The sequence below is a fragment of the Canis aureus genome, chromosome 22 (genome assembly GCF_053574225.1).
Source record: "Canis aureus isolate CA01 chromosome 22, VMU_Caureus_v.1.0, whole genome shotgun sequence".
Classification (NCBI taxonomy): Eukaryota; Metazoa; Chordata; class Mammalia; order Carnivora; family Canidae; genus Canis; species Canis aureus.
The window spans coordinates 46247123-46272642 of record NC_135632.1 but is presented as its reverse complement, the minus strand read 5'-3'; the positions used below and the strand labels follow the sequence as shown (position 1 = coordinate 46272642).

At 40.2% G+C, this 25520-nt stretch overlaps 1 protein-coding gene and 1 long non-coding RNA gene across 6 annotated transcripts in view; one reads left to right on the top strand and one right to left on the bottom strand.

Annotated features, from left to right (window-relative positions):
- STAC (SH3 and cysteine rich domain) overlaps nucleotides 1–25520 on the top strand; it is a 148303-nt gene that overhangs the window by 30904 nt on the left and 91879 nt on the right. For 2 of the 4 annotated variants that reach the window (XM_077865875.1, XM_077865874.1), the window contains exon 2: nucleotides 3293–3448. The exons of the other annotated variants lie outside the window; for them this stretch is intronic. In XM_077865875.1, coding sequence (XP_077722001.1) covers nucleotides 3293–3448 — 156 coding nt within the window. The remainder of the gene's footprint in view (nucleotides 1–3292; nucleotides 3449–25520) is intronic. 4 annotated transcript variants of the gene reach the window in all.
- On the bottom strand, nucleotides 15–25324 carry LOC144294158 (uncharacterized). 2 transcript variants are annotated; one of them, XR_013361545.1, is made up of 3 exons: nucleotides 25150–25324; nucleotides 21557–21681; nucleotides 15–1027 (listed from the first exon to the last, which is right to left on the bottom strand). It is a non-coding gene; the product is annotated as an uncharacterized LOC144294158 (long non-coding RNA). The 2 variants fall into 2 exon arrangements; XR_013361546.1 differs by lacking the exon at nucleotides 15–1027 and adding an exon at nucleotides 11593–11786.

Here is a 25520-nt window from a genome sequence, read left to right as displayed (position 1 = left end):
AGCCAGGAAGCCAGGTTGAATGGATTTCCTTTTTTTTTTTTTTTAAGATTTTACTTATTTATTCACGAGAGACAGAGAGAGAGACAGACAGAAGAGAGAGACACACACACAGGCAGAGACAGAAGCAGGCTCCATGCAGGAAGCCCGATGTGGGACTCAATCCTTGGACTCCAGGACCACGCCCTGGGCCAAAGGCAGGCGCTAAACTGCTGAGCCACCCAGGGATCCCCATATCTGGATTTCCTAATACCTGCAATTGTTGGTACTAAATAATCTGTTTGTTTGTGTTAGTCTTAAATTGTGGCACTTACAGTGAATCAGTGCAAAAATATTGTATTCCCTTTACTTAACGTACTAGAGTTGGAAATATTAATAACGATATTGATGTGATGATGACAACAGATACCTCTGTCCTGGGAATGATGTCAAAGTCACCAACGTGAAATCTGCAACATTTATTGCCCCTGATTTTACTGAATGGCATCTAGAGGGTATAAATATAGATTTGGCATATTTCCTGTAGTCTTCCAAATTCAGCGCTCCCCAGTTTGAAAATCCAGAGTAACTGTGCCAAGACAGACTTTGGAGGAGCTGTTGATGATTTGGTATTTAGATCTTGATGGAATGCCTCTTTCTGATCCAGATCAGGGAAGCACAGTGATCCAAATCGGAATTTAGTTGGTTTATGCATATTAAGATTGTAAGGAGATAAATAGAATTCATGCTCAGACTCTATTAGCATTGGGCCAGTGATGATTTTCCCAATATAAAATGTGTTTTAAATGTTGTAGTATTTTGATTTGGTGTTTGTTTGTTTGTAGCTTTTGTTTTTGCCATAAACCTATGCATTGAAGCAATGTGGATGATGTGAACTAAGTAGTCCTTGACCCAGAAAGTTAAACAAACTCTTGGGGAATCGTATCCATCAAAAGTTCAGTTGGCTTATAGTGCTGAGAGCAATTAATCTGCTTCTGTACAGTGACTGGCTTGAAAGCATCTTGTATACCCTCAGTTCATTCAGGTGCATCTGCAAGAAGAAATAGAGAAGGCATGTCACACATTAAATTATCAAGGTAAAATATTCCAGGTAAATAGCTCCATAAAGCCACACAGAATGAACATTCAGCTGGCACAATATGGTGAGAACTGTCAGCCTTACATTTATATTTTATATAAGCCCAATAAACAGATGAGGCAAAACTAGGACATTTTTGAAAAAAAAAATTCATCTTCATAGAGTCCTATTGCTTGGGATACGTTAGCCGTGAATCTCTAAAAAGAATGGAATTTTTCTTTTCAAGGTGTATGGAAATGACAATAGAGGGTAAAGATCATCTGGGGTGGTCTATTTTTAAAGAAAGTGATTTGCTGAGGGTGTTTGTCATTCATTCAGAAGGACAGCCAGCTGTGAACCATGGCAGACATGGTAGTAAAAACCAGCTCTTGAGGGAAATAAAAGGAAAGTCTTTCAGTTCTTGAAAAGCATTAAAAAGGAATGCTATCAAGCGAAAGGTAGGTGAGACAGCCACTGAGGGAATGAGAAAATTTAGGGCATTTTCTGTATATATTCATTCATGTACTGTAGATGGAGATTTACCGGTGTGTGTTTATCAGTGCATGGGTGTGAAGATTGGTGTTCAGCGGATTATGAGGGTCTGCACTGCATGCTTCTGTGAATGTAAATAAGTAATGGCTAATATTTATTAGGTTGATACTTTGTCCCAGACTCTGTGCTAAGAGCTTAATGGAGATTATCTCTTTGAATTATCCCCACAGCCTATGTTTTCCATGCACGAAGAAGTTAACGAAGCTATTAGGAATGAAAACCAGAATGCAGACCCCAGCAGCTTGACCATTTGGGGGCAGTCCACTCCCCAGAGCCCTTCACACTGATTCCATTATCATGTTGCCCAACAGCTGTGTTTCTCTGTGTGTTTGTGTATTTTTTGTTTGTTTCAGAGAATACTCTTGGAGGTGCTCTCTCCGTTGTCTGCAGTAAAATACAATCAGTACATATCTCAGACTGAGGCAATTGACTAAACACTAATAAATACACCCATCTTTTTGGTCACATATCGAAGAGCTCAGCAGCAAAATGAGTTGAAAAGCTAAAACCTCAGGATGTGTGTTTGTAATCCCCGACTGAATTTGTCTCCATCTTCAAGCATATCTTCTAACCCATACAGTTCACTCCGGAGTCTTGCCATCTGGCTTCTGGCTCATCAACACAGTTTGGGGGGATGTTTGGGACTGTAAATTTAGGGGATTTGAACTCTCTGAGCCCCATGGATTCATTCACATGGGTATCTAATAGTCATCTGAGAACTAATCCAGCAAAAACGATTGCCCTGTATTCATCCCCTTTCCAGCAGTTGTGCTTCTCTCCACCATCTGTCACCTCAGTAAATGCCACTCCTCAAATGGCGATGGCTTGGGCCAAGGCCTTCTCTCTATCTTTTCCTCCTCCTGTCCTTCCCTCAGTCTGTTCTGGTCACTTATGCTCAAGCTCTTTGGCATTCTTCAAACACATGCAACATACTCCCATCTCAGGTTGAGAGGATACCAGGAGCAAAGGCTGCTGGTGTGGATGTTCTAAAGGTGATTTTAAAGACATGTCCAGCAAAGACAGTCAGAATTTGGCCAACAAAGTTGTATCCCCCTTGTAGGAAAGGAGACCATGGCAACTAAGCCCAGGAGAGAGTGTGCCCCAGGATGAGGTCTTCAGAGGTTCATGTATCTTCATGAGGCAGCACGGGCAGGCATAAGCATGGGCTTTGTAGACTTGATGGACCTGGGTTTGATTCTGGACTCTGCTGCTTGACATCAGTAGACACTTGGCCTCTCTGAGCCTCAGTCTCTTCATATTTCAAATTTTGCAGTGAATTGCTTTCCTGCAGTAACATATGGGGTTTGCCAAAAATCTGCATATAATCTTGGGAGTATGACATATACATGCTGTACCAGTTGAAGATATCAGCTGGGTAAGTTAAAGATAATTTTGGCGAAAAGTGGGGGAAAAGAAACTTATAATGATAAACAGCTATGGGTTTGTTTTTCTCACATTGCAAAAAATCTAGAGATAGGAAGTTGCTGGCCCTGGCCCAGCTACTCAGCAAAGCCATTAGGATTTTCCTTTTCTCTATTCTGCCACCATAGCCTGTTGGCTTATGTCCTCTGGTTTGGTGTCCTGAGATGGCAAGACCATGCCATAACTTTAGACATCATGTCTATGTGTAAGACAAGAAGGAAAGAGAGAAAGGCAGGGCCAAACAAATCTTCCCTCTCTTATCAGGAAAAGAACCCTCTGGAGACATCTGTACCGGATGTACATTTCCTTGGCCAGAGCCATGTCCCGGCCATTTGCAGCTGTAAGGAAGGCTGGGCGCACTGCTGTTCCAAGCAAAATGGAGATTTTGTGAAACAAAGAGAAGCAGAAACCGGAAGCTGGGTATGTAGCTAACAGAGTCTGCCAGCTAAAAGTCCTACAGGAAAAAAAAGACAAAACTGCTTCAGGAGAGGTACGCAGTTGGTTGAGACCTAATCCAATCTACAGGGGATTTACAAATCTTGGGTTGGGGAGACATAAAAAGAGAATAGATTATAATATCTACATGGTAAAATAAGAACTGCACTTGGAATACAAGCATTATGTTATAGCAGACCCAAGAAGCAATTAGTTCTTATTGGAACAGTGGAAGAGTCTTCATTGAGCTGAGCAACAGTGAACTTTGAGTGCTTCCTGTGTACCAAGCATTTCAACACTAATTGCTAAGGTATCCCCAGGGAACAAGACAGAAAGCCTGCCTACAGTTATGGAGTTCACATTTAAAGGACATAGACAAGAAACAATGAGTAAGTTCCAATGGTGACAATCTTGACATAGCGGGTGGCTTTTTGGAAGAGAGAAATGGTGTTCTTAGGCAGAGGAGCAACATGAGCAAGCCTTAGAGGCAGGAAAGTGCACCCTTCTAGTCACTTGTACCTGAAATATAGAGTGTGAGGATGGAGGGGCATGGTAAGACTGGGCTGTGTGCAAACGTCTGGCTCCGTCAGAGTGAGCAGAACTGATTCCTGGCTTCACCACTTACTTGTATCATGTCCTTTCCCACTCTGACCCTCGGTATCATCATCTGTAAATTGGAATAGTAATGTGTCATAGCACTGTAGAGTGAGTTTAATGAGAGTGTGCACGTAAATTGTCTGCCACACAGTAACTTCTCCTTGAATGAAATCTGGTTACAATGTTCTGTTCATTGTTCCTCTTCTTTTGAAAACTGCTAAATTAACCATTCCCACTAAAGCCACTCTTTTCCCAGCCAATAGAACATTTTCAGTTACATGTAATAATATAAGACTGTATAATATATGGAAAAAAACTAATTAATGCTCATTAAAAGAGCCATTTGAACTGGTTCACTTATTCATTCTTTCATTCAACATCTTTTAGCACCTGTAATATTCCAATTATTATCCTAGGCAAGCATTATCCTAGACAAGCATTATGAGAATATAATGCAAGGCACATATAGAAGTTAAAATTTTCCAGTTGCCACATTAATACAAGTAAAAAAAGCAGATGAAATTAATTTTAATAATATATTTTTACTTATCCCAATGTATCCAAATACTATCATTGCAATATGTGATGGATATAAAAAGTTGGGCAGCCCCGGTGGCTCAGCGGTTTAGCGCCACCTTCAGCCCAGGGCGTGATCCTGGAGACCAGGGATCGAGTCCCAAGTCGGACTCCCTGCATGGAGCCTGCTTCTCCCTCTGCCTGTCTCTCTCTCTCTCTCTCTATCTCTCTTTCTGTGTGTCTCAAATAAATAAATAAATAAATAAATAAATAAATAAATAAATAAATCTTTAATGTAAAAAGTTATTGCTGAGATGTTTAACATTCCTTCTTTTTCCGTTGCACCAAGTCTCCTAAATCAGGGTGTATTTTGCGTGCAGCACATCTCAGTTCAGACCAACTATCATTCCAAGTGCCCCATGGCCATACGTTGCAATTGGCTCCATATTGGGCAGCACAGCTCTGTGCACTGGAATGAGCAAAACAGACAAAACTCTGGTCTTGAGGACTTTACAGTGAGAATAACCAGGCTTGCCTTTCTAGATTTTTTTTTATTATTATTAACTGGTGTGCAGACTTTATGCCAAGATTTTGGTGTGGTGACACTAAAACTACCCAACAGAGAACGTGTTTTTCATCTCCTACTATTTCTAGCAGAGTAACCTGCTCAATTTTCATTAAAATTCTAAATATTGATCTGCCATTCCACTCTTAGACATTTATAGCTCTGTTGTACAAACAGAAGCCCCCAACCTCTTGCCAGACCCTCTGTAATTAATACCAGACATAAGCCACACCAACCTTCTCTATTTTGGTTTGCTGGTTGTCTTGATCAGTTGTGTAACTATAACCCCCAGATCTCAGTGGTTTATCATCACCAATGTTTACTTCTGACTCACATCAAAGAACAACATCAACCACATGCCAGAAATTGTTGTTAATGTTGTAAAACCGACCAATATTGTCTCATATGGTTTATGATGACTGGGTCTGTTTAAGAAATTTTCCCTACACAGGTGCCAAGATACTCTCCTACATTTTCATTTGTTAGCTTTCTTCTTCCACATTTAGATTTTTAATTCAACTGTGAATGTGTGTGTGGTACGAGGAGAGGAAGGAACCAAATTTGTCTGTCTCTGTGTAGTGCTAACGTTTTTCTGACAAACCGTTGTAACACTCATGGGGTTCTACACGCCCACACCCTGTTTCAGGGTTCTGTGTTTAATTTGAGCCCTTTGCTTTATATAGTTCTACATAAGTATCATGTATCTTTTTATTCCTGTGACTGTAGTATGTCTTCAAATCTGGTGGGGATATCACCATCTTTACTCTTCTTTTTTAATAGTGCCTTTGCTCTTTATTCTGGTCTGTTAGTCTGTAGGGAAATTTTATATTCAAATGTTAATTTGTTCAAAATATCCTATATAATATCCTACATTGCATTTTTACATAATTTGGAGAGAATTAACTTAGTAAAAAATGTTAGGTCCTGCCGTCCATCAACATGGAATACTTTTCTATTTATTCAGGTATTTTTATAAGTCCTCTAATAAAACACTTAAAATTGCCTACAGAAGAGTATCCTTGCTGCTATCAACGCTTCTCTTAAGTTCCATATATTGACTCATATTTTTATATTCAGTGTTTCCACGTCTCTGATTGGTTCTCTGGGACAGCTTGCTTATGCCCACCTCATGCTACCATTGTCCCTTAATTCTTTAGGATATTTATTATGCCTGTGTTAAATTCACATTCTATTCTGCTCCATTAATTTTCATCCCTGTATCATGTTATTTTCCCCTGTGAGCTAATATTATCCCGGGAGTATTTGCTGGTGATTTCTAGCTGATGGGAAGTTTCTCAGGTGCGAAAGCCCAAGCTGTACTATATATCCCTTGTGAGTTTTAGGCAGGGAAGAGTACACCAAGAGATGCCACCCTCTGGAATTATTATCTGGACTCACCATTCCCTGTTTACAATCCCTCTCTCCCAACCAAGTCACCCTGCTCTTCAAGAAACTCCCCTGCACCTCCACACTGGGCACCTCTTTTATACCAAGAGATGCTATACAGTCTCGATGTAGAGGGGAGGCCAGGGAGGAGTTTGGGCAAGTCTTTGGCTTGCCCCCCATGGCACCAGGTATCCAGAGATCCCTGACGTTACATCATGACCCCCAGGTGGCCCCAAGCTGGCATCACTGCTTCAGTTTTCTGTATAGACGGGAGTGTGGAGACAATAAGCTTCCTAAAGCCACTTAAGAGAGGGAAGGGGCCTAACAAAAAATGTTCCCCTATGTGCCCCATGGTGTTCAATTTTCTTCCAAGTTTAAGCTATTTTATTCCAATACAGTGGAACCCAAAGGCCTACTGGTTTCTCTATTTTCTTATGATGGGGGAGCCTCCTACCTCCTTTCTTTGTATGTGGCACATCCAGGGATTGATGTTTAGTCTTCATTGGGTGAGATATAGTATATTTGATTTCTTTGAATTGTATTTAGAATGCCCCCTCTGTGTTAATGAAATTAGTGTCTAGAATGTGGGTGTTTGTACACTTTTTGTACATTCCCCTCATAAAGTTAGAGCAATAATATTTATAATACAGTGAGGAAAGAATGAATTAGAAAGTCACCCATTTGTATCTATGTTGTGCTATAGAATTTATTTGTTCCTTAAATTGGGAGGGGGGGATTTGCCCATAAAACATTGGATCCAATCACATTCTTGCCAATGATTACCTAGAAATCATTTCCCATATTTTCTCTATCAATTGAGCTAATTCAGTAGGCTGCCATTTCTAATCAATCAGCAATTTTTATTTTCTTGGAAGTTATCTTCTTAAATTTAATGAAATGTTTGAGTATATTGTTAGTAAAGGACTGCAAATCACCTGTATTTGTGATTATGACTCCTTTCTCACTCTACATTTTGTGTATTTAATGGAAATACTTTCTTTTCCTATTGATTTGACTAAGTATTTTCTATTTTCATGTTTTTCAATAAACTAGTTCTTGAATTTACCTAGCCTCTGATTTTTTCTTTAACTTCTGTTTTTATCTGTTAAACACTGTCTCCTGACTTCTTCATAGTCACTTCCTTGTTCTTTTTATTTTTTAAGTTACAGTCTTAGTTTGCTGATTTTCGCTTTCTTTTTTTTTTTTTTTTTAGATTTTATTTATTTATTAATGAGAGACACACACAAAGAGAGAAGGAGAGAGAGAGGGAGAGCACGACAGAGACACAGGCAGAGGGAGAAGCAGGCTCCATGCAGGGAGCCTGACGTGGGATCCTGGGTCTCCAGGATCAAGCCCTGGGCTGAAGGCGGTGCTAACCGCTGAGCCACCTGGGCTGTCCTTGATTTTCACTCTTTCATTTGTAACAATGAAATCTTTTATAGCTTTGGAGTCACTCCTGAATATAAGGATGATTATATCCCCTAAATTTTTATAATTATTAATTTCATATTATTTTCTGAGTACTCTAAAACAGAAGCAGGTGTGTACGCACCTGCAAGCTGATGAGATGCTGATGGGGATCCGTTTCCAAATGTTTGGGTGTTTATGTTGTTATTTATTTATATTCTGATTATTGAATTCTTGTCTTATAGCTCTGTGTTCATTGTCTATGCTCTACTTATCTATATTGAGGAGCCCATTGAGGATTCCTTTGTGGTTGCCCATAAGGTAGTGTTTGTATTTCATGGGCCCTTGAAAAGAAAATGTATTTATTAATACGTAGAGAACTTAATGCTCTTGATTAAATCAACATTATACATTTAAGTGTTCAGAAATTATATGCTTTCTTTTACATTGCATTTATCATGGATTGAAGAAAATCAAGCATTTTGATTGATTTCCTTCTATTTCTTTTTAGAGTTTAAAAGTTGTATATGTTCTAATATCATGTTGTTTGGTACATAACAGTGCACAACTGTTTAAACTTCATTGTGGATTGCACCAGACACCACTGGCCTCCCATTCTGTCCCATTAACTTTTTATAACTTAAATTCTACTTTGTGTCATATTAATACTGAAAATATCCCTCTCTTTGCTGGCATTTGCCATTTTCCTTGCTCATTTTCTTATTTGAGCTCTAGGAATTATTTTTGTTTTGGTGGGGCTCTTCTATAGTAGATTTTAAATTTATTTGAGAAGAACATAATCCATTAGCATTTATTGACGTATGTTTGATTTCATCTCTATCATTTTTGGTTTCTGAAGGTTTTCATGGTCCTTGCCATTTTCTTTTTTTTAAAATTATTCTTTACTATAAAAATCATTTTTTCTAATAAGTTTAAGACAACACAATTTTTAGAATGTACCAATGGTTGCTTCTTAAATTTTGCAAACATTTATTGAAACTATGTGCTTTGAATTATTACTATTTACAGAATAGAGCATCAATCGGTCTACTTTTTATCTTTAAAGATAATGATAATACTACCTACCTAATAGGGCAGATTGGCAGATCAAAGAGATAGTAGATGTAAAGTACATGACACATAGTAAGACTCAAATGTCAGCTACAACTAATACCATTGTTGTCCCTGTTACTTTCCCTTCATATAAAATGAAAAAAGTAACACAACCTGATTTCTGTCTCACCTCTACCCTCCCACTGTCCTCCACCACTTGTGTTTTGTTACTACACATCATGAGATTTTTATTACTGTTAAAACACTTCTAGGGGCACCTGGCTGGCTCAGTCAGAGGAGCATGCAGCTCTTGATCTCAGGGTCATGATTTCAAGCCCTATGTTGGGTCTAGAGATTACTTGGATAAATAAATAAACTTTTTTAAAAAGCCCACTTCTCAGTTATGTGTCATCTGTTTCACTATGTATTTATAACAGGTGAATTCTCTCTGTAAACTGTTTATATCATTCATTGTTAAGTTAACCATGTTTAAATTATTTCAAGCAATAGTCCTTTTATGCCTCGAGTTTTCCCATCGTTTGTTTTCTATGCTCATGAATAGTAATTTGTCTGAGGTGTTTTTTGTTTTTAGTTTTGTGTGTGTGTGTGTGTGTGTGTTTTGTTTTGTTTTGTTTTGTTTTTTGTCTGGGTTTAAGAATACTTGAATCATAATTTTGTCTTATAGTGTTTCATGTGGTAGAAGAGATTTGAAGTGAGACTAAGGTCTCTTTCTTCAAGGATGACTCCTTTTCCTGCCTGTACACTCGATGTCCTTCTTTACCTTTGACACCCTACAGTTCTGACAGGATACTTCAACACGCTGGCAGGAGGAGAGATGTCTCTCTTCACTAGGCTGACCCGGCACATGGTGATTCCCTCATTGACAGATTTGGGTCTGTTTTCCTCATTTAGCCAGGAACTCTGTCTTATCTTTGAGCAGTGCAGCTGCTCTAGTCATTCTGGAGTCTTCTTCAGGATTCAACTGCTTCTTTATAGCTTCTCTAATATGATCTTCCCTCATAATTTTCAGATTACTATATCCTCACTTTGTATTGTGTGGGAGATTCTCAAACATATGCCCCCATGTCACTGGATCACCTTTCTGCAAAACCAGTCTCTCTTGCTTTTCCTTTTCTTGTTATTTTGAATTTTACTGTGCTATTACTGGTTGCTACACATTCTTTCCTTAACTCTTCCAGGCCCCTCCCTTGCTAATCTAGTTTGGCCACTTCAGCTTGCCTATCTGATTTTGCAGAAATGTTATTTCCTCAAATGTTTTGAGAGCACAAAGCAGAGAGTACATAAAATTTACTTTTTATTCCAGTAGTAAGCATTTTTATAACTATGTTCTTCCTTTACTACCTGAGTGTTATCTTTACTCATTTTATGTTTTAGAAATTTTCACAGGCACCATATTATTGGTTTGTATTTTATGTCCTTTCATTTTTAAATGAAAAGAGTTTTTCAAGATCTAGAATTTTTGCCTAAACATAGTGAGAAAGCTGTCCTGTGATTATTTTAGTATTCCTGTTAATGTTGTTAGAGTCCTTATGTTTTTTTTAATAAATTTATTTTTTATTGGTGTTCAATTTACCAACATACAGAATAACACCCAGTGCTCATCCCGTCAAGTGTCCCCCTCAGTGCCCGTCACCCACTCACCCCCACCCCCGTCCTCCTCCCCTTCCACCACCCCTAGTTCATTTCCCAGAGTCAGGAGTCTTTATGTTCTGTCTCCCTTTCTGAGATTTCCTACCCATTTCTTCTCCCTTCCCTTCTATTCCCTTTCACTATTATTTATATTCCCCAAATGAATGAGAACATCCTTATGTTGTATCTTAAACTAGAAGCAAGGTCAATGGGGCAGCCCGGGTGGCTCAGCGGTTTAGCGCCGCCTTCAGCCCAGGACGTGATCCTGGAGACCCAGGGTCAAGTCCCACGTCAGGCTCCCTGCATGGAACCTGCTTCTCTGTCCGCCTGTGTCTCTGCCTCTCTCTCTCTCTCTCTGTGTTTTTCATGGCCATTTGCAGCAGCAAATGATAAACTTGACTCCAGAAAAAAATTCTAATTCATCCACTGTAAACATTCTGTGAATAAAGTCAAAGAGAAATGATAAATGGAGAAAAATGTTTGCTACACAAATATAAAGTAAATTTATAAATCTATAAGACATTTACATATCAGTAACAAGATTTGTAACATACTAGAGAAAAAATATCTTAAGCAGTTAGTTTCTGCTCATGTATTCCACATAAATCAACATATAAAAAGAAATTTAGTCCTACTGATCATTAAATATGGAAAGTTTTTAAAATTTATATATCATTTGTTATCTGTGAAATCGGCAAATACTTTAAAAATGTAACAGGTTTGGCTAAGATATGGAGAGAAAGATACTCTCTTGTACCAACAACTGGGACTGTGGATTTTAAAAATACATATTTGGCCAAGCAAACCTACTTCCAGGACTAGAGCTCTTCAGTATCTTTGTGTAAATATAAAAAGATGTATGTGCAAACTGTTCACTCCAGTATTGTTTATAATTGAAAATATACTAGTAAGGATAATGATAGACTGTGGTGACAAAGAAGCCCAACAAATACTCTGTGGCTCAAGAAATATTTATTTTTCTCTCACATAGGTTTCAAGGAAAACTGTTCAGGTAAGCAGGGCAACTCTACTCCTTGTGGTCATTTAAGGACCCATTTCCTTCCAAGATACTGCTCCAGCATCCTCTAGCATGGCTGTAATCTCCATGGTCAAAGCAGGGTCAACACCACATCCATATTGGGTTTGGTGCTGAAGGGGAAGAGAGGACAGAACAGGGATGCACACAGCCTAAAGGCCTAATTTCAGAAATGACACATAGCATGTCATTATATTCCATTAGCAAGAATACTGTCCCATTTGTGCAATTATCTGCTGAAAGCTTTGGGAAATGTAATCTAATCATATACACAGGAAGAAAATGAAAATAGATTGTGGTAAACAAATTCAGGTCTCTGCCTCAGGAAAATGCTAGAAACAATCAAATAGCTAAAGAAAGAGTCTGGTACCTCCATTTGATGGAATATTAGGCGGCAAGTAAAGAATAAATTTAATCTCTCATACTGTTAGATACATGTAATAGAAAGATCCCAACATACATTATGAGTTGGAAAAACAAGATACAGAAAAATGTGCACAATATATTCACATTTTTGTTTTTCAAATGAGGATGTGCTACGTACTTAAATGCAGATATATACACAGAACATTTCTGGAAGAAGTCACTAATGTTCAACTCAGAGTTGAACTAGGGGTCTAATATGAGAGGAAAACTTACTTTTCAGTAAATCCCTTTTTGTACCGTATGATCTTTTTTGACCATACGTGTCATTATTAATATTACAAAGTATAAATATATAAATATGAATAAATTATTCCCTTGCTTAATACTTGCCAGCAATTATCCATTGCTATAAGATAATGTCCAAGCTCATTGACATGCTTTTCAAGCTCCTTTCTTTTCAGGTCCCTTTTTACCTTCTTATGTCTGAGATTTGAAGTTCCCTTCTTGTGCCATTCCTCATTTTCCTGCCTTTGCTTATATAAATAGTCTATCAGCCTAAAATACTCCTCCAAGAACCCTGGTACTCTGTATTTTACATTATTCTTTTTTTTCCACACAAGACTGAATTGTTTAGTTCCATAAAACTAGTATCATGGATCTGTCCATGTATCTCCCCAAGATGAAAATAAGGACAAGGGACAAGGTTGTGCCTCTCCTCATCCCCAGCAGAATGGATGACAAATAGCAGGGAGTCAGTAAATATCTATTGAAGTAAAAAAATAATTTCACTCACTTAATTTAAAAAACATTTACTAAGTGACTACAAAATTCCTCTCAAGTAAGTTCTCTGTGCCTTATCCTTTTTCCAATTTTTCTCTTTTGTCCTATGCATTTTCTCCCAACTAATTTCTGTCCCCTCTTTGTCAAGCACACTAACTTTAGAGTCCAACCATGCACATAAATTAAAAATGAAACATTTTTGAATTAGTAAGGGAGTGCATCTGTATAAAATCATGGTTCTTAAGGGTTATACAGATAGAAAAATAAATATAGATATGTGTATATGGGTATATGAGTGCTCGTGAATATATTTCCTAGTTCTGTCTACTGAGAGAGCCTCATATCAATGACACCACAGTAGCAATTAACACATCCAGTACCCAGATATCAGTTCATAAGAACCATTACAAAAAATAAAACTACCAGGCTTCTTTGAAGAAATGACTGGCTGCAAGACCAAAACAGGGAAAATATGAGATATGTCCAGAGAGCCCTGTAGTGTTAAGAAGTAAAGAAATGGGGGCACCCCCAGTGGCTCAGCGGTTTGGCACCGCCTTCGGCCTGGAGCATGATCCTGAAGACCTGGGATCAAGTCCCACGTCAGGCTCCCTGCATGGAGCCTGCTTCTCCCTCTGCCTGTGTCTCTGCCTCTCTCTCTCTCTCTGTGTGTGTGTCTCTCATGAATAAATTAATAAAATCTTAAAAAAAAAACAGAAGTAAAGAAGTATCCAAAAATAATTGGGGCATGTTGAAAAGACACGGATGCCAATCTAAAGGAGCTCCCAATGACCAAACGTGGGACAGTTTGAGCAACAAAATAGTGATAGTAGCGAATTGTAACTCTTAGAATCCAGCACATAATCCCTCAATCCTACACTAGTAGAAATGAGTAATTGAGTGAATAAATAAATAAATAAATGAAAGAGAACTCTACAATAGACCACTAACTAATTAATAAAGGACTGGCGGAAATAAACATCACCATTAAGCAAACACCAGATAATAAGTTTTGCAGGCAAGAGTCACTAATAGATATTGAAATTAGAAGGGAAATGTATGATGAGAAACAGGATATCTGCACCATCTCAAAGTATTTGCCCTACACAAAACACATTCATCACAAATAGAAAAATGTGCAGTAATTTTACAGTGGATACGCCTGGCAAATATCACTTGAATCCAGTGACCAAAGTCAGTATCACCAGATGGGACATATTTGACATCAGGTACCTCCTCATATGCTGCACTCAGACAAACCATCATTTTTGTCCTATTGTTACAAAAAATTTATGAAGTCAGTCTAATGAGAAAACATCAGGTGAACTAAAATTGAAAGACATTCTGCAAAACACTGGCTTAGTAGTCTTCAAAGGGGTCAAGGTCATGAAAGATGGACTGAGAACCTAGTATGGATTGGAAAGACTAAGGAAACATGACTAGATGCAATATGGAATCCTGGATTGCATCCTGGGCCAGAAAAAAAGATATTCTGGGGCAATTGGCATAATCCCAATAAGGTCTATACATTCATTAGTCATTTTATATCTCTGTTAATTTCTTGGTTGCAGTCAGTTCTCCTAAGGTTATGTAAGATAACAACCTTAGGAAAAACTGGGGGTAAAAGACATATGGGGGATTCTACTTTTTGCAGTTTTTCTGGATAGCTAAAACTACTTTTAAATAAAAAGTTGAAAAAAATAAAATAGGTCATGCAATTTATTACTGGGTTATTCTCTGATAGGTAAGGGAACCCAGAGCCTTGCTAAAGTGAAAAGTTCAGAATAATTCTCCAACACCTAATGGCTAATGTTTAAAATGAGGAGTTTTCTCCCCCTCGTTTGGTGTCATCTAACTGTGGAGTTTTTTCTTAGTTATCCAGAAGAAGCAACATCTTTATTGTTCATTTGGCAAAGGAAACTGCCCTTATCTAATCTTTAGCTACATACATCTGCTAAACCCAGGTGAGGCTCTTAAGCAGAGTTGGTATTCTTGCAACTAACTGCTCTGATTCTCCAAGCTGCCTTTAAAGCATCAAACTGTTTAATCAAAAACCATTTACTAGTTTCTGTAAATCTAACGTGTGGCTTTAGAGGTGCTCTGCAGTGGTTTGAAAATGAAAAGTCAAGGATCATACATAGTGTATGAAATACTCAAAGGATTCAGCATATAAAATGACTTAATCTATTAGCCATATTTCTCAAGACATAAGTAAGTTTTCCTGAGTAAATACAACACAACAGAGCAGAAGCAGGCTGTGGGAAGGGTATTCAGATGGGAACTCAGAGCTTGGGTTCTGGTTCTGATCCAGCTACTAATTTTGTAGTATATATGAAAGTAAATCTCAAATAGGGACACCAGTTTATGAGGGTGCCCCCAGCTGTCAGTTTTATTTTTCTTCTTATCCTCCTCTAACATGGTTGGTTGGAATTTTGTTCATTGCCTTGACCATGTTTTGTGCAATGTCACAGCTTTCATTGTTGGTCAGAAGATTCTCATTTGCATGTAATAAAAGTTCACTCCATCTAAAGCAAAATGTAAGCCTGACAGTGACTTCACGGCCTTTCCGCTTCTCTTCCACCAACCCCTCCTTGCCTCCACCCACGAACACCTGAGCTAAGGCCTCCCCAAGACTTCAGTGGAGAACCTGCATTGGGAAAATGAGCTGTGCTTTCTTCTTTCGGTCAGCCTCCATCTCCCTGATTTCCCCTCCACCTTTATCACTTACTCTCCTGCTTCTGAATCAGCAAGGAATTTTGCACACAAGAGCCCTGGGAGGCCTCCATCACGTCCCATTCTGAAAGGTGATGAGTAGAGCTGACCCTCCTAATGCTCAGAGGGTTGATGTGTCTGATTGGGAAGTCTATAGACCCATGAAGCACCTTGCCTCCCTCCACATCTGTGAGCATCACCCAATGTGACTACCTGCTGGCACAGCTCATATGCCCTCCTCCAACCAGCAACACCATGGCTCCCAGAGCCTGCTCTGCATGGCCTCCAGTTGGCCACCGCAACATGCTTTCTAGGCTAGCCTCAGAAATAAGTGCCTTAGAGTCCCCAGGAACACACTTACAGGCCTAATCCTGTCCTTCAAGGTGTTTTGGAACAGCCTGGCCTGCTGTAACTGCTCAAGAATATGTAGGATCAGGAAATTTTTCTGTAATTCTCTGAAGGATGCTGGGGTAAGCAGATTTTTTCTGATGGTTAAGTGCGCCTGAGCTTTGGAGTGAGCCACACCTGGATTCATTCTTTCAGTATTTCTTGAGCACCTATCCTGTGTTTGTCTGAGGTTCTAAGGTATAGATGTTAATATAACAGTGGAAATCTTCTGCCCTCCATGGATACTACCTTCTGGTTTGGGAAGCAGATAGTCAACAGGTAAATAAAGAAGTATACAATATAAAATATAGAGTCAGAAATTGGTATCATAAGGCTCCTGATAGGATATATTGAGAAGGTCACAGCACCGATTCTGTAATATTTCTGTCAAAAATGTGTAACCCAAATCTGTGAGGAAAACATCAGACAAGCCGAGATTGAAGGACATTCTACAAGACAGTTGTTCTATACTACTTAAAATAGAAATGTCATAAAAGACAAAAGCTAAGATACTATTCCAAAATTAAATGAGACTTAACTACACTTATCACAGTACGCAGTGAGTAATGTATGGAAGTGTTGAATTGCTATGTTGTACTGCTGAAACTGTCATAATATTGTATGTCAAGTAGACTTCAATTTAAAAAAACTACACGAAAACCAAAAGCAATGCATAATCCTAGATTAGATCTGGAAGCAGATTTTTTCACACCCTGAAGGAGATTATTAGTATAATTCTCAAAATTTGAATATGACTTGCACATGAGATAATGGTATCACATCAATGTTAATTTATCATATTGCATTTACATAACAGTATCTTTGTTCTTGGGAGATACACACTGCAATATTTAGGGATAAGGGTCATGACATCTGCAGCTCATTCCCAAATAGTTCAGTAATGAAAACAATAGTAGCAATGACAACTATCATAATAATATCTGTTGTTTTCAGGAGGATAATAAAAAGCAAATATTGCAAAACATTAATAATTGGCAAACCTGAGCTTAAGGCATGATCAGCATTCTTCATGGAGCTATTCCTGCCAATTTTATGGGGGTTTAAAGTAAAAAAGCTTAAAAATAAAAAAGCAGTAAGTGTTATGAAGAGGGCAGTGGAGATGGAGTGAGGTGGTCAGGGAAGGTCTCTTGTGACATGACCTTTGGGCAGAGAGCTGATGGAAGGATTTAGTGAATTCTGCAGAGGAAAGAGCATTGCAGGAGGAGAGAAAGACAGCAGTCCTTATGTGGCAGTGTTCCTGGTGTCTTTGTGGAACAGAATGGAGACGAGGAGCACTGGGGCATTGAAGGCAGAGTAAGTGATGAAGGACAGTGGTAAGAATGGTCCCAGGTCAGCTCATGTAGGGTCTGGGAGGCCACAAAAAGGATGTGAGATGTGTTTTAAGTGTGACAAGACACAATGGTAAGAGAGTAGTAGAGAGAGCAGAGTAGTAAAACGGCCTGACTTTCATCTGCAACAATCATTCTGGGCAACTTGGCAGAAAGTAGAGTACAAGGGTGCAAGAAAATTGATTGCAGTCAGTCTGTTTTTCAGTGAGGCCTTGAGGAAGCAGGCATGTAGGTGAGATAGGATATCAGATCAGTCTGGGATAATGGTGGTGGAAGTGATGTGAAGCGAGTAGATTCTGCACAGGTTTTGACAGTCCTGTTGACTAATATATTGGCTCATGGACTGGATATGAAGTGCAAAGGGGAAACTGGAGTCAAGAGCATTTCCCAAGTGTGAAATCTGATAAATTAGAGAGAGTAAGGTATGCCAGTTACTGACTGGGAGCCTGGAAAGTGAGGAAAGTAGCTGGAGGACTGCCTCTTGGACCCACAAGGGCACGAGGGTCATAGTTCAGTGCATTTCTCTATAAGAATCCAGCTCTTCCATATGTTCTGCCAAGACCCCAACATCAAACTCGGCTTCCAGTGCCTTCTTGTCCCCTTGAGAGGGGGCCTGAGCAGACAGCTGCTCCCTGTGGCCTGCACCAACCCTGGCTTCATCCCCCAGTAGGGAGCGGTCTGGGAGTGCTGGGGTATAATTTTTCTCTCTCTGTCTGCCCATGAGGGTCAACAGATAGACTGTAGAGATGCTCCCTCCCCTTGCACATCCTTAGGTCATCTTAGAGATGTCTCCTGGTTTTCTGCATTCGAGGAGAACTTTTCCTTTGCTGTCAGGATTCAAGGTCAACAGGAACACGTTCATCTGTTTCCTTCAGTTCCAAACCCTCACACTGCAGAGTGGCCTGATGTGCTCCCATGCTCATTCTGGTTCCTTGACCCTAGGTCCTGCCTAAGCAGGCAGGCAATCCTAAAGAACACTAGAAGATAAGCCTGGGAAACATGACAAGGTTCTAAAGGGAGGCACTAGAGGTCATAACACAGGGGGAAGTGGGCGGAGTTGATGTGGTTTGGAGAGAAGAGGGAATATAGGAGACATTTTCAAAGGAAAAGGGATTAGCCTTGGTTACAGAAAGTGGAGTTTAAGATTAGAGACAAGAAAAATTCAAAGAGTATTCTGCCAGGAGATTGTTTCAGGCCAAAAGATTTTGAAAGGATGACTTCTCTTGAATGTTGTCACTACTCAATGTGGAGAACTCCAACATGTAAGGCAAGAAATCATTCATTCAATCACTTACTCAACACAGAATGCTTTGTTTTAGGTCCCAGACCAAAACCCATACCTGTGTGTCAGCGAAACAAAACTGGAAAGAATAGCTCTCGACCTCAGTGTATAGAATGAACGTATGCAGAAGGTTCATCGTGGTGATGTACTTCTGTTAAAGGTCATGGTATGCAAACGAAAAGACACCTGGAGCCCCATATAAATGGAGAAGTCAGGGAAGACTTGGGGCAGGGCGTGAGAAGCAGCTCCAAAGCTGCGACTTAGATAATAATGAGCAGAAGCTCTTCAAGAATGTGTGAGGAAAGCCATTCCTGGCAAAACAGCATGGACAAGACAGTCTACCCAAGCTTCCATTCTTATTACCCAGTGAAACGCATGGCTAGGCATATTGTCATGTGGGCCATTAGAGATCCTGCAGAGATGACCTCCGTGCAGCTCCTTCTGATTGAAACTGACGGCTCTAGGAGCACAGTCTTTACCTCGGCAAGATTTTATTGAGCATTACATAGTTTACCAGGGCTGCGTAACAAACTAGGACAGACTGAGTGGTTTCAGCAACTGAGATTTATTTTCTCAGAAGTCTGGAGACTAAAGTCTGAGATTCAGTTGGCCTCTTTGAGGCTTCTCCCTTTGGCTTGCAGATGGCCACCTTCTCCGTGTGTCCTCCCGTGGCCTTTCCTCTACGTGCATGCATTCTTAGTGTCCATATGTCCAAATCTCCTCTTCTTATAGAGATACCAGTCAGATTGGATTAGGGCCCAGCCTGAAGGCCTCACTTCAACTTACTCATCTATTTAAATGCCCTGTTTCCAAACACAGTCATGTTCTGAGGTATTGAGCATTATGGCTTCAATATATTAATTTGAGGCACATAATTCAGCCCATAATACCTACTATTTGTAAGGCATCATGGGAGATGGTTTTAGTAAATGAGGCCCAGCATAGTTAACTGTAAAAACTTTTGTTCTTTGTTCCATCACTAAATCAATAGAATCATTTAATATATGAATCAGAATCATTCATTCTAAACTCATTCTAAACTCATTTGCCCTTGAAACAGTTTTTCCCTTTTAGACAGCCATCATTTTTCCATTTTTTCTGGTTCATCGGCCTTCCTAGGACCCAGCCCTCTCTCTGCTCCTGTGTATAAAAATAATAATAATGTGGTCCCTGGGGCTGTATCCCTCCTCCCAAGTTGTCACAGCAGCGACAGCAGTAGCAGAGAGGGGATTGGCCACTGATGGACCTACTGAGGAAGAGTGGCCACAGCATCAGATAGCCCAGTGTTACTCCCACTTGATGGGTCACATGGTTCAGGACCAGTACTCTCAGGCCCAACCTCTGTGCTTCCTGGTCAGGCAAGCCCTTTCTCTAACAAAATTCCAGGGCTAAGGAGTATACTCCAAAATGGGCCACAGAATCCATTTTAATCCAGGTGCTGATGCCCCATGTCTCCATTCTTCCTGAATGGGGCACCTGGATGACTCAGTTGGTTGAACATCTGACCTGTGATTTTGGCTCAGGTCATAATATCGTGGGCTGTGGGATCAAGCCTTGCATTGGACTCCACACTCAGCAGGGAGTCTGCTTAGGATTCTCTCTCTCCCTCACCCTCTGCCCCTCCCCCCCACACTCACATGTGCCCTTCTTCTCACTAAAATAAATAAGTAAATTTTTTTTTTAAAAAGTACCCCCTCAGCAAAGCTTTAGTGAGAAATGTAGACTTTACTGAAGATTTTAAGAAAAAAGAGGAGGTTTATGCTGCACACCCTATTCAGTAGCTGTCTGGCCCAAAATCCATACCACCTCTATCTTTGTTTTCTCACTGCCTTTTCTTGCACACCTCCCTTATGGCAGCACACTCCCTCTTCTGACTCACCTCTAATATAGATTGCAGTGCAGTTCTATCCCTGACTGCAGACCTAACCCTTCTCAGTGCTTCCTAGAACACAATTCCGCCTTATCATCATTATCGTCATCATCATCGAGTGTGATGCTTGAGATGCCATCTTCCCTTGCCTTTGGCTTCTCAGAGTATTTCTCCTGAGCACATATAGTCGTCTTTCCCAAGAGGAATCTTGACCTATCCCTGAAGGTTTTTCAATGGCCCCAGTATTGTTATACTGGCATCCACATGCAGGCAAAGGATAAGAGCAATGCTCCCAACCTCATGCCAACCAGAAAAGACAATGGGGTGCCAGGGATTTTGAAGACTGAGAGTGAAGGCATGGCCCCTGAGTGCCAGGACTGTGTCAGGGGCTTTAGATGTTTATCTTATTTAATTGTCACAACAAACTTGCAAGAAAAGTATTATTGTCCCCATTTTATAGATGGGGAAATTGAGGCTCTGAGAAATCAAGTAACTTTCCTGTGTTCACACTGCTGAAGACTCGTTAGGCCAAGAAGGGCAACGAAGTCCATTTGACCCCAGAGCCTTGAATGTGTCATCCTCAGGTTTGAAGGATCCTCTGTCCTTGCACATAAGATGATCATTAAAACTCATCCTCTTCATTAAGCATCTCATCTGTGGACCTTGGGAATGTCACCTCACACCTTTTTCAAAACAAAATTATTTATTTACTCATGAGAGACACAGACAGAAGCAGAGACAGAGGCAGAGGGAGAAGCAGGCTCCCTGCTGGGAGCCTAAGGCAGTCTATCCCAGGACCCTGGGATCACAACCTGAGCTGAAGGCAGATGCTTAACCACTGAGCCACCCAGGTTCCCATCATTTCACATCTTTTGTCCCATTTTGTTCATCTATAAAATGGGAATGGTATTTGCCCTGCTGCATTCACAGGACTATTTCATGGAAAGGTATGTCAAATAAAAGTGTGTGTGTGTGTGTGTCTATTGCTATACAAAAAAATAAATAAGTAAAGTATTGATGTGTGCCATTGAACAAGATTTAACCAATGCCAGCACTCTTGGTTTAAACAATATAGGTGAGGACTGTTACCAGGATAAGGAAAAAAAAAATCCACAACACTTGAAAGGAACATGGTGGTACCTCAGGAAATTGATGATCTTGAATTTCTCCAGCAACGAGGAGTAGGTGAGAAGTAGCCAGGAGTTCCATGCTACTACATTCTTCCTGTTCTAGCAACTGTGGACTTGGGAGCTACACAGAAAAGTCTTTGGAGGAAATATGGCAGTTAGACTTAGGGCCAAAGGGAGCAGCTTGCTAGTTTATCTCTCTCAGGGTATGTCTCTAATGTTACTCCCTCTAAGACATCCAGGTCCTACCACTGCAATGGGTTTCTGAGGATTACCATGCCTTATACTCTTTCTACTTGCCTGCCATCATTACTTGGGAAACGTGCCCACACATTCTGAAGTCAACTAGTGCTTGCCTCTAATCTGGACTCTACCATTTTTTCTGGGTTTATTTGGGCACATTATTTCACATTATTTCAGGGTTAGCACAAAGATCAAAAGATAACTTATGTAAACCCTTAGGATGGAGTCTCATATATAATAAGAGCTGAATAATTTGCTAATAATTATTATCATTATCATTATTATGTGCTAGGCACACGTTGAGAGTAGCCTAAATGGTCTTTTTTATTTATTTATTTATTTATTTATTTATTTATTTATTTATTTATGAGAGACAGCATGAGCAGAGGGAGGAGCAGAAGGAGAAGCAGACTCCCTGCTGAGCAGGGAGCTTGATGTGGGGCTCCAGGACCCTGGGATCATGACCTGAGCTGACAACAGACACTTAACCAACTGAGCCACCCAGGCACCCCAGCCTAAATGGTTTTAAGAGGAGCTCAGAGCAGAAAGCAGGAGGGACAGTGACATATCTCCACTCTGCCCACTTGGGTCACACAAAAAAGAAAGTCTCTGTCCACCTGCAGAGAAGGTCAGGCAAGAGGCCAGATAAAAGTTAAGCAATCAAGGAGAATCAGGCAGTTTCCAAGTAGACTGGAATGCCACTTTCAGGCAGAATAAAGGTACTGAAGACTTACACATCATTGAAAATCTCTGGGCTTCTCTTAATGTTTCTGTGTGCCCGGGATGGCAGAGGGGTGACTGAAGGTATGTTGGGCAGGTGTATGGCCCTCGTCTATCAGGAAGGGTCTTGTATCACATAGTGAGGAGACTGGTTATAACTTAGATGTGAAGGAGGCCATCAAATACTTACACAGTTCAAGTATGTGTTTTTAAAGTCAGTTCCTTCTTTAAGGCTTGAAAGATTGTCTCTGACTATTCCAGCCCCCATTGACAGCTCCATTTTCTGACTTCTAAGAATAGGCAGTGATCAAAACACTGCTTATCCCTTGGTAATAAAGATACAGGCTCTTGTGTCACTATCGGATAGTCTGAAGCTTTGCTAATTGTCTCCAGAATTAAATCTTAGGCTTCCTATAAGTAGAGACTATTCAGAGTTCTTTTGCATTCCCTCACTGTGTTGACTCGCCAGAGCAGGAAGGGAACTTAGCAGTCACTGAGCTGTTCCTCTCTGTTTACTGATAGAACCCAAGCTAAAGAGCTTGAGGGCCTGCCAAAGCCACATTGCTCATGGATGAGCACTGATCTGATCATACTCAGTAACTGTTGCTTTACCAACATATTCTTTAACAACAGTTTTTGGTTATGACAAAGCCAGGTAGATGTAAGATTATTTCTGACTTTGAAGTCACATCCAAACTGAAGCCAATCAGCACCTGGAATATATTGTGTTTGTCTTAAAAGAAATCAGGATATGAATGGGTAAAGTGTTGATGAGAAAAGTCCTCATCACAGGCATTACATTTCTCAGGATCCCAGTGCTTACTCTCTGCCTGTAGAGTCACAAATAAAATGTTAGGGGTGAGCGTGGGAGGAACCACAGCATCAGCCAAACTTGGAAGAAAGGAAGTAAATCTGTGTGGCTGGTGGAGTGTGAAGGAACCTGAGTTTCCACGGGAGTGCACAGGACTGTCATAACACAGCAGGACAAGTAACTCATTCCCCTGAGTCTTAGCTGTCAGCAATTGGTTTAATAATACCTTTTCAGGAAAAAAATAATTAAAGAATAAGTATTTCAATTGAATAAATATCCCTATTTTAAAAAGGTTAAAATATGAAAAAAGAAAAAATGTTTCTATTAAAATCAAAGATATAGATCACATGTGGGCACCAAGGATGAGGTATGTGCATGCAGATGACCTCATTTCAATCCAGAAGCAAAAGCCAACACATTATTGATGGGGTCTCATAATAGCAAAAGAAATGTTCATAGAGGAGACTTGATGGAAACCAAACTGACATGGTGACTGTACCTCCTGATTTATGCCTCTGTGGGCAGAGATGCGTTTGCTCCAGAACCACACTTTCCCACAAAGTGTGACTTCAGAACCTGGCTGAAATGGCCAAGTACATGCTGGTTAATTAACTTGATGTGCTTCTGTAGAACAGACTGGTAAATCGTATACGCATGCCACTGCCATCACCTGTAGGCAGTGATTCTCCATGTTCCATTTCTCTAATGATACCTGACTTCTGTGTTCTCCATTTAAGTGCCATGGAAGTGTTGCTCAACATGGCAACTACATAGATTACTGCAAAAGTTCCAGCTGGAAGATAAAGTATACCAAACAGAGAACTTTTACTAAGAGGGGATCAAGGGTAGGAAACTTTATGAAGGTCTTTTTGACTTAAGGGGCTTTGGAGTTAGAAGGCCCTTTATGTGGATCTTTATCCTGCAACTTGCCTGCTATTTAAATTTGGGTTTCAGTTGTCTCATCTGCAAAATGAGGTAATAACCTGAAACAGACCCTTCTGTATGACCTTGCATCCTTCCACTGGGCATGATGCTAATCCACTGAAACAGCTATTCTGTATCTTCTCACTTCCAGCTTCCAACTCCCTTTCATTCCCCTCATTCAGGAGATAGACTTGTTTTTGTTTTCACTGAGAAAATAGAAGCAATAAAAAGAAAAGATCCATATCCAACCAGCACCAACTTCACCAGCCTATCTTCCTCTCTCTCCTTATGAACCAACCACCTCATTCCAAGTCTAAACTGTCCCTCCTGCACTGGGTCTCACCTCCTCCTATCTACTTGAGGACATCACTCCAGCATTTCCCCCACTCTCTTCTGCAGCATCAGATTTATATCATGCTGAGATAATCTCCTGCATTGAAACAAGACCAAACTCACCCTTGATGCTGCATTCCCCTTTCCCTATCACTAATCCCCTCTAGAGCAAAACTGCTTGTGCTCACCACCTGCACTCAATCTCCACCCCCACGACTATTTTTTCTCAAAATCTTGTCAATTAGATCTTCACCCCTACTACTTCACTGCATCTGCTGTCATTAAAATGCCCCTCCTTGGGGCGCCTGGGTAGCTCAGATTATTAAGTGTTCAACTCTTGATTTTGGCTCAGGTCATGATCTCAGGGACATGAGATCGAGTTCCTTGTCAGGTTCTGTGCTCAGCACCGAGTCTGCTTGAGATTCCTTCCCTCTTCTTCTCTCTCCCCTTCTGCTCCTCCTTCTGCTCACATAGGTGCATGCGCGTTCTCAAATAAATAAATAAATAAATAATCTTTTAAAAAAAGATCCATCTAGACATTCTCCTAATTAACCCCTAGCCCCTAGCTCACATACTTGACATATAGGCTTCATCAATGATGTGAGTTCTTCTCTCTTCCTTGAGTCATTTTATTCCCAGAGCTTCTAAAACATCCCTCTCCTTCCTTGCCAGTCTCTCCTTCACAGATTACTTTGCTTTTCCTTAATCTCCTTGACTTCCATGTGTCCATCCTCAAAGCACTTCTCTTCAGTGTCCACACTAACTACATAGTGACCTCACAAAGTCTCATGGCTGTAAGAATCATCTATGTCCTCATGACTCGCGTATGTATTTGTCCAGCTTGGACCTCTCACCTGAAACCCAGAGTCATATATTCAGCTCCCTGTGAATTCCACACAAGCATTTCAAACTTCCTTTCCCCAGCTCAACCCTTCATCCCCACCCC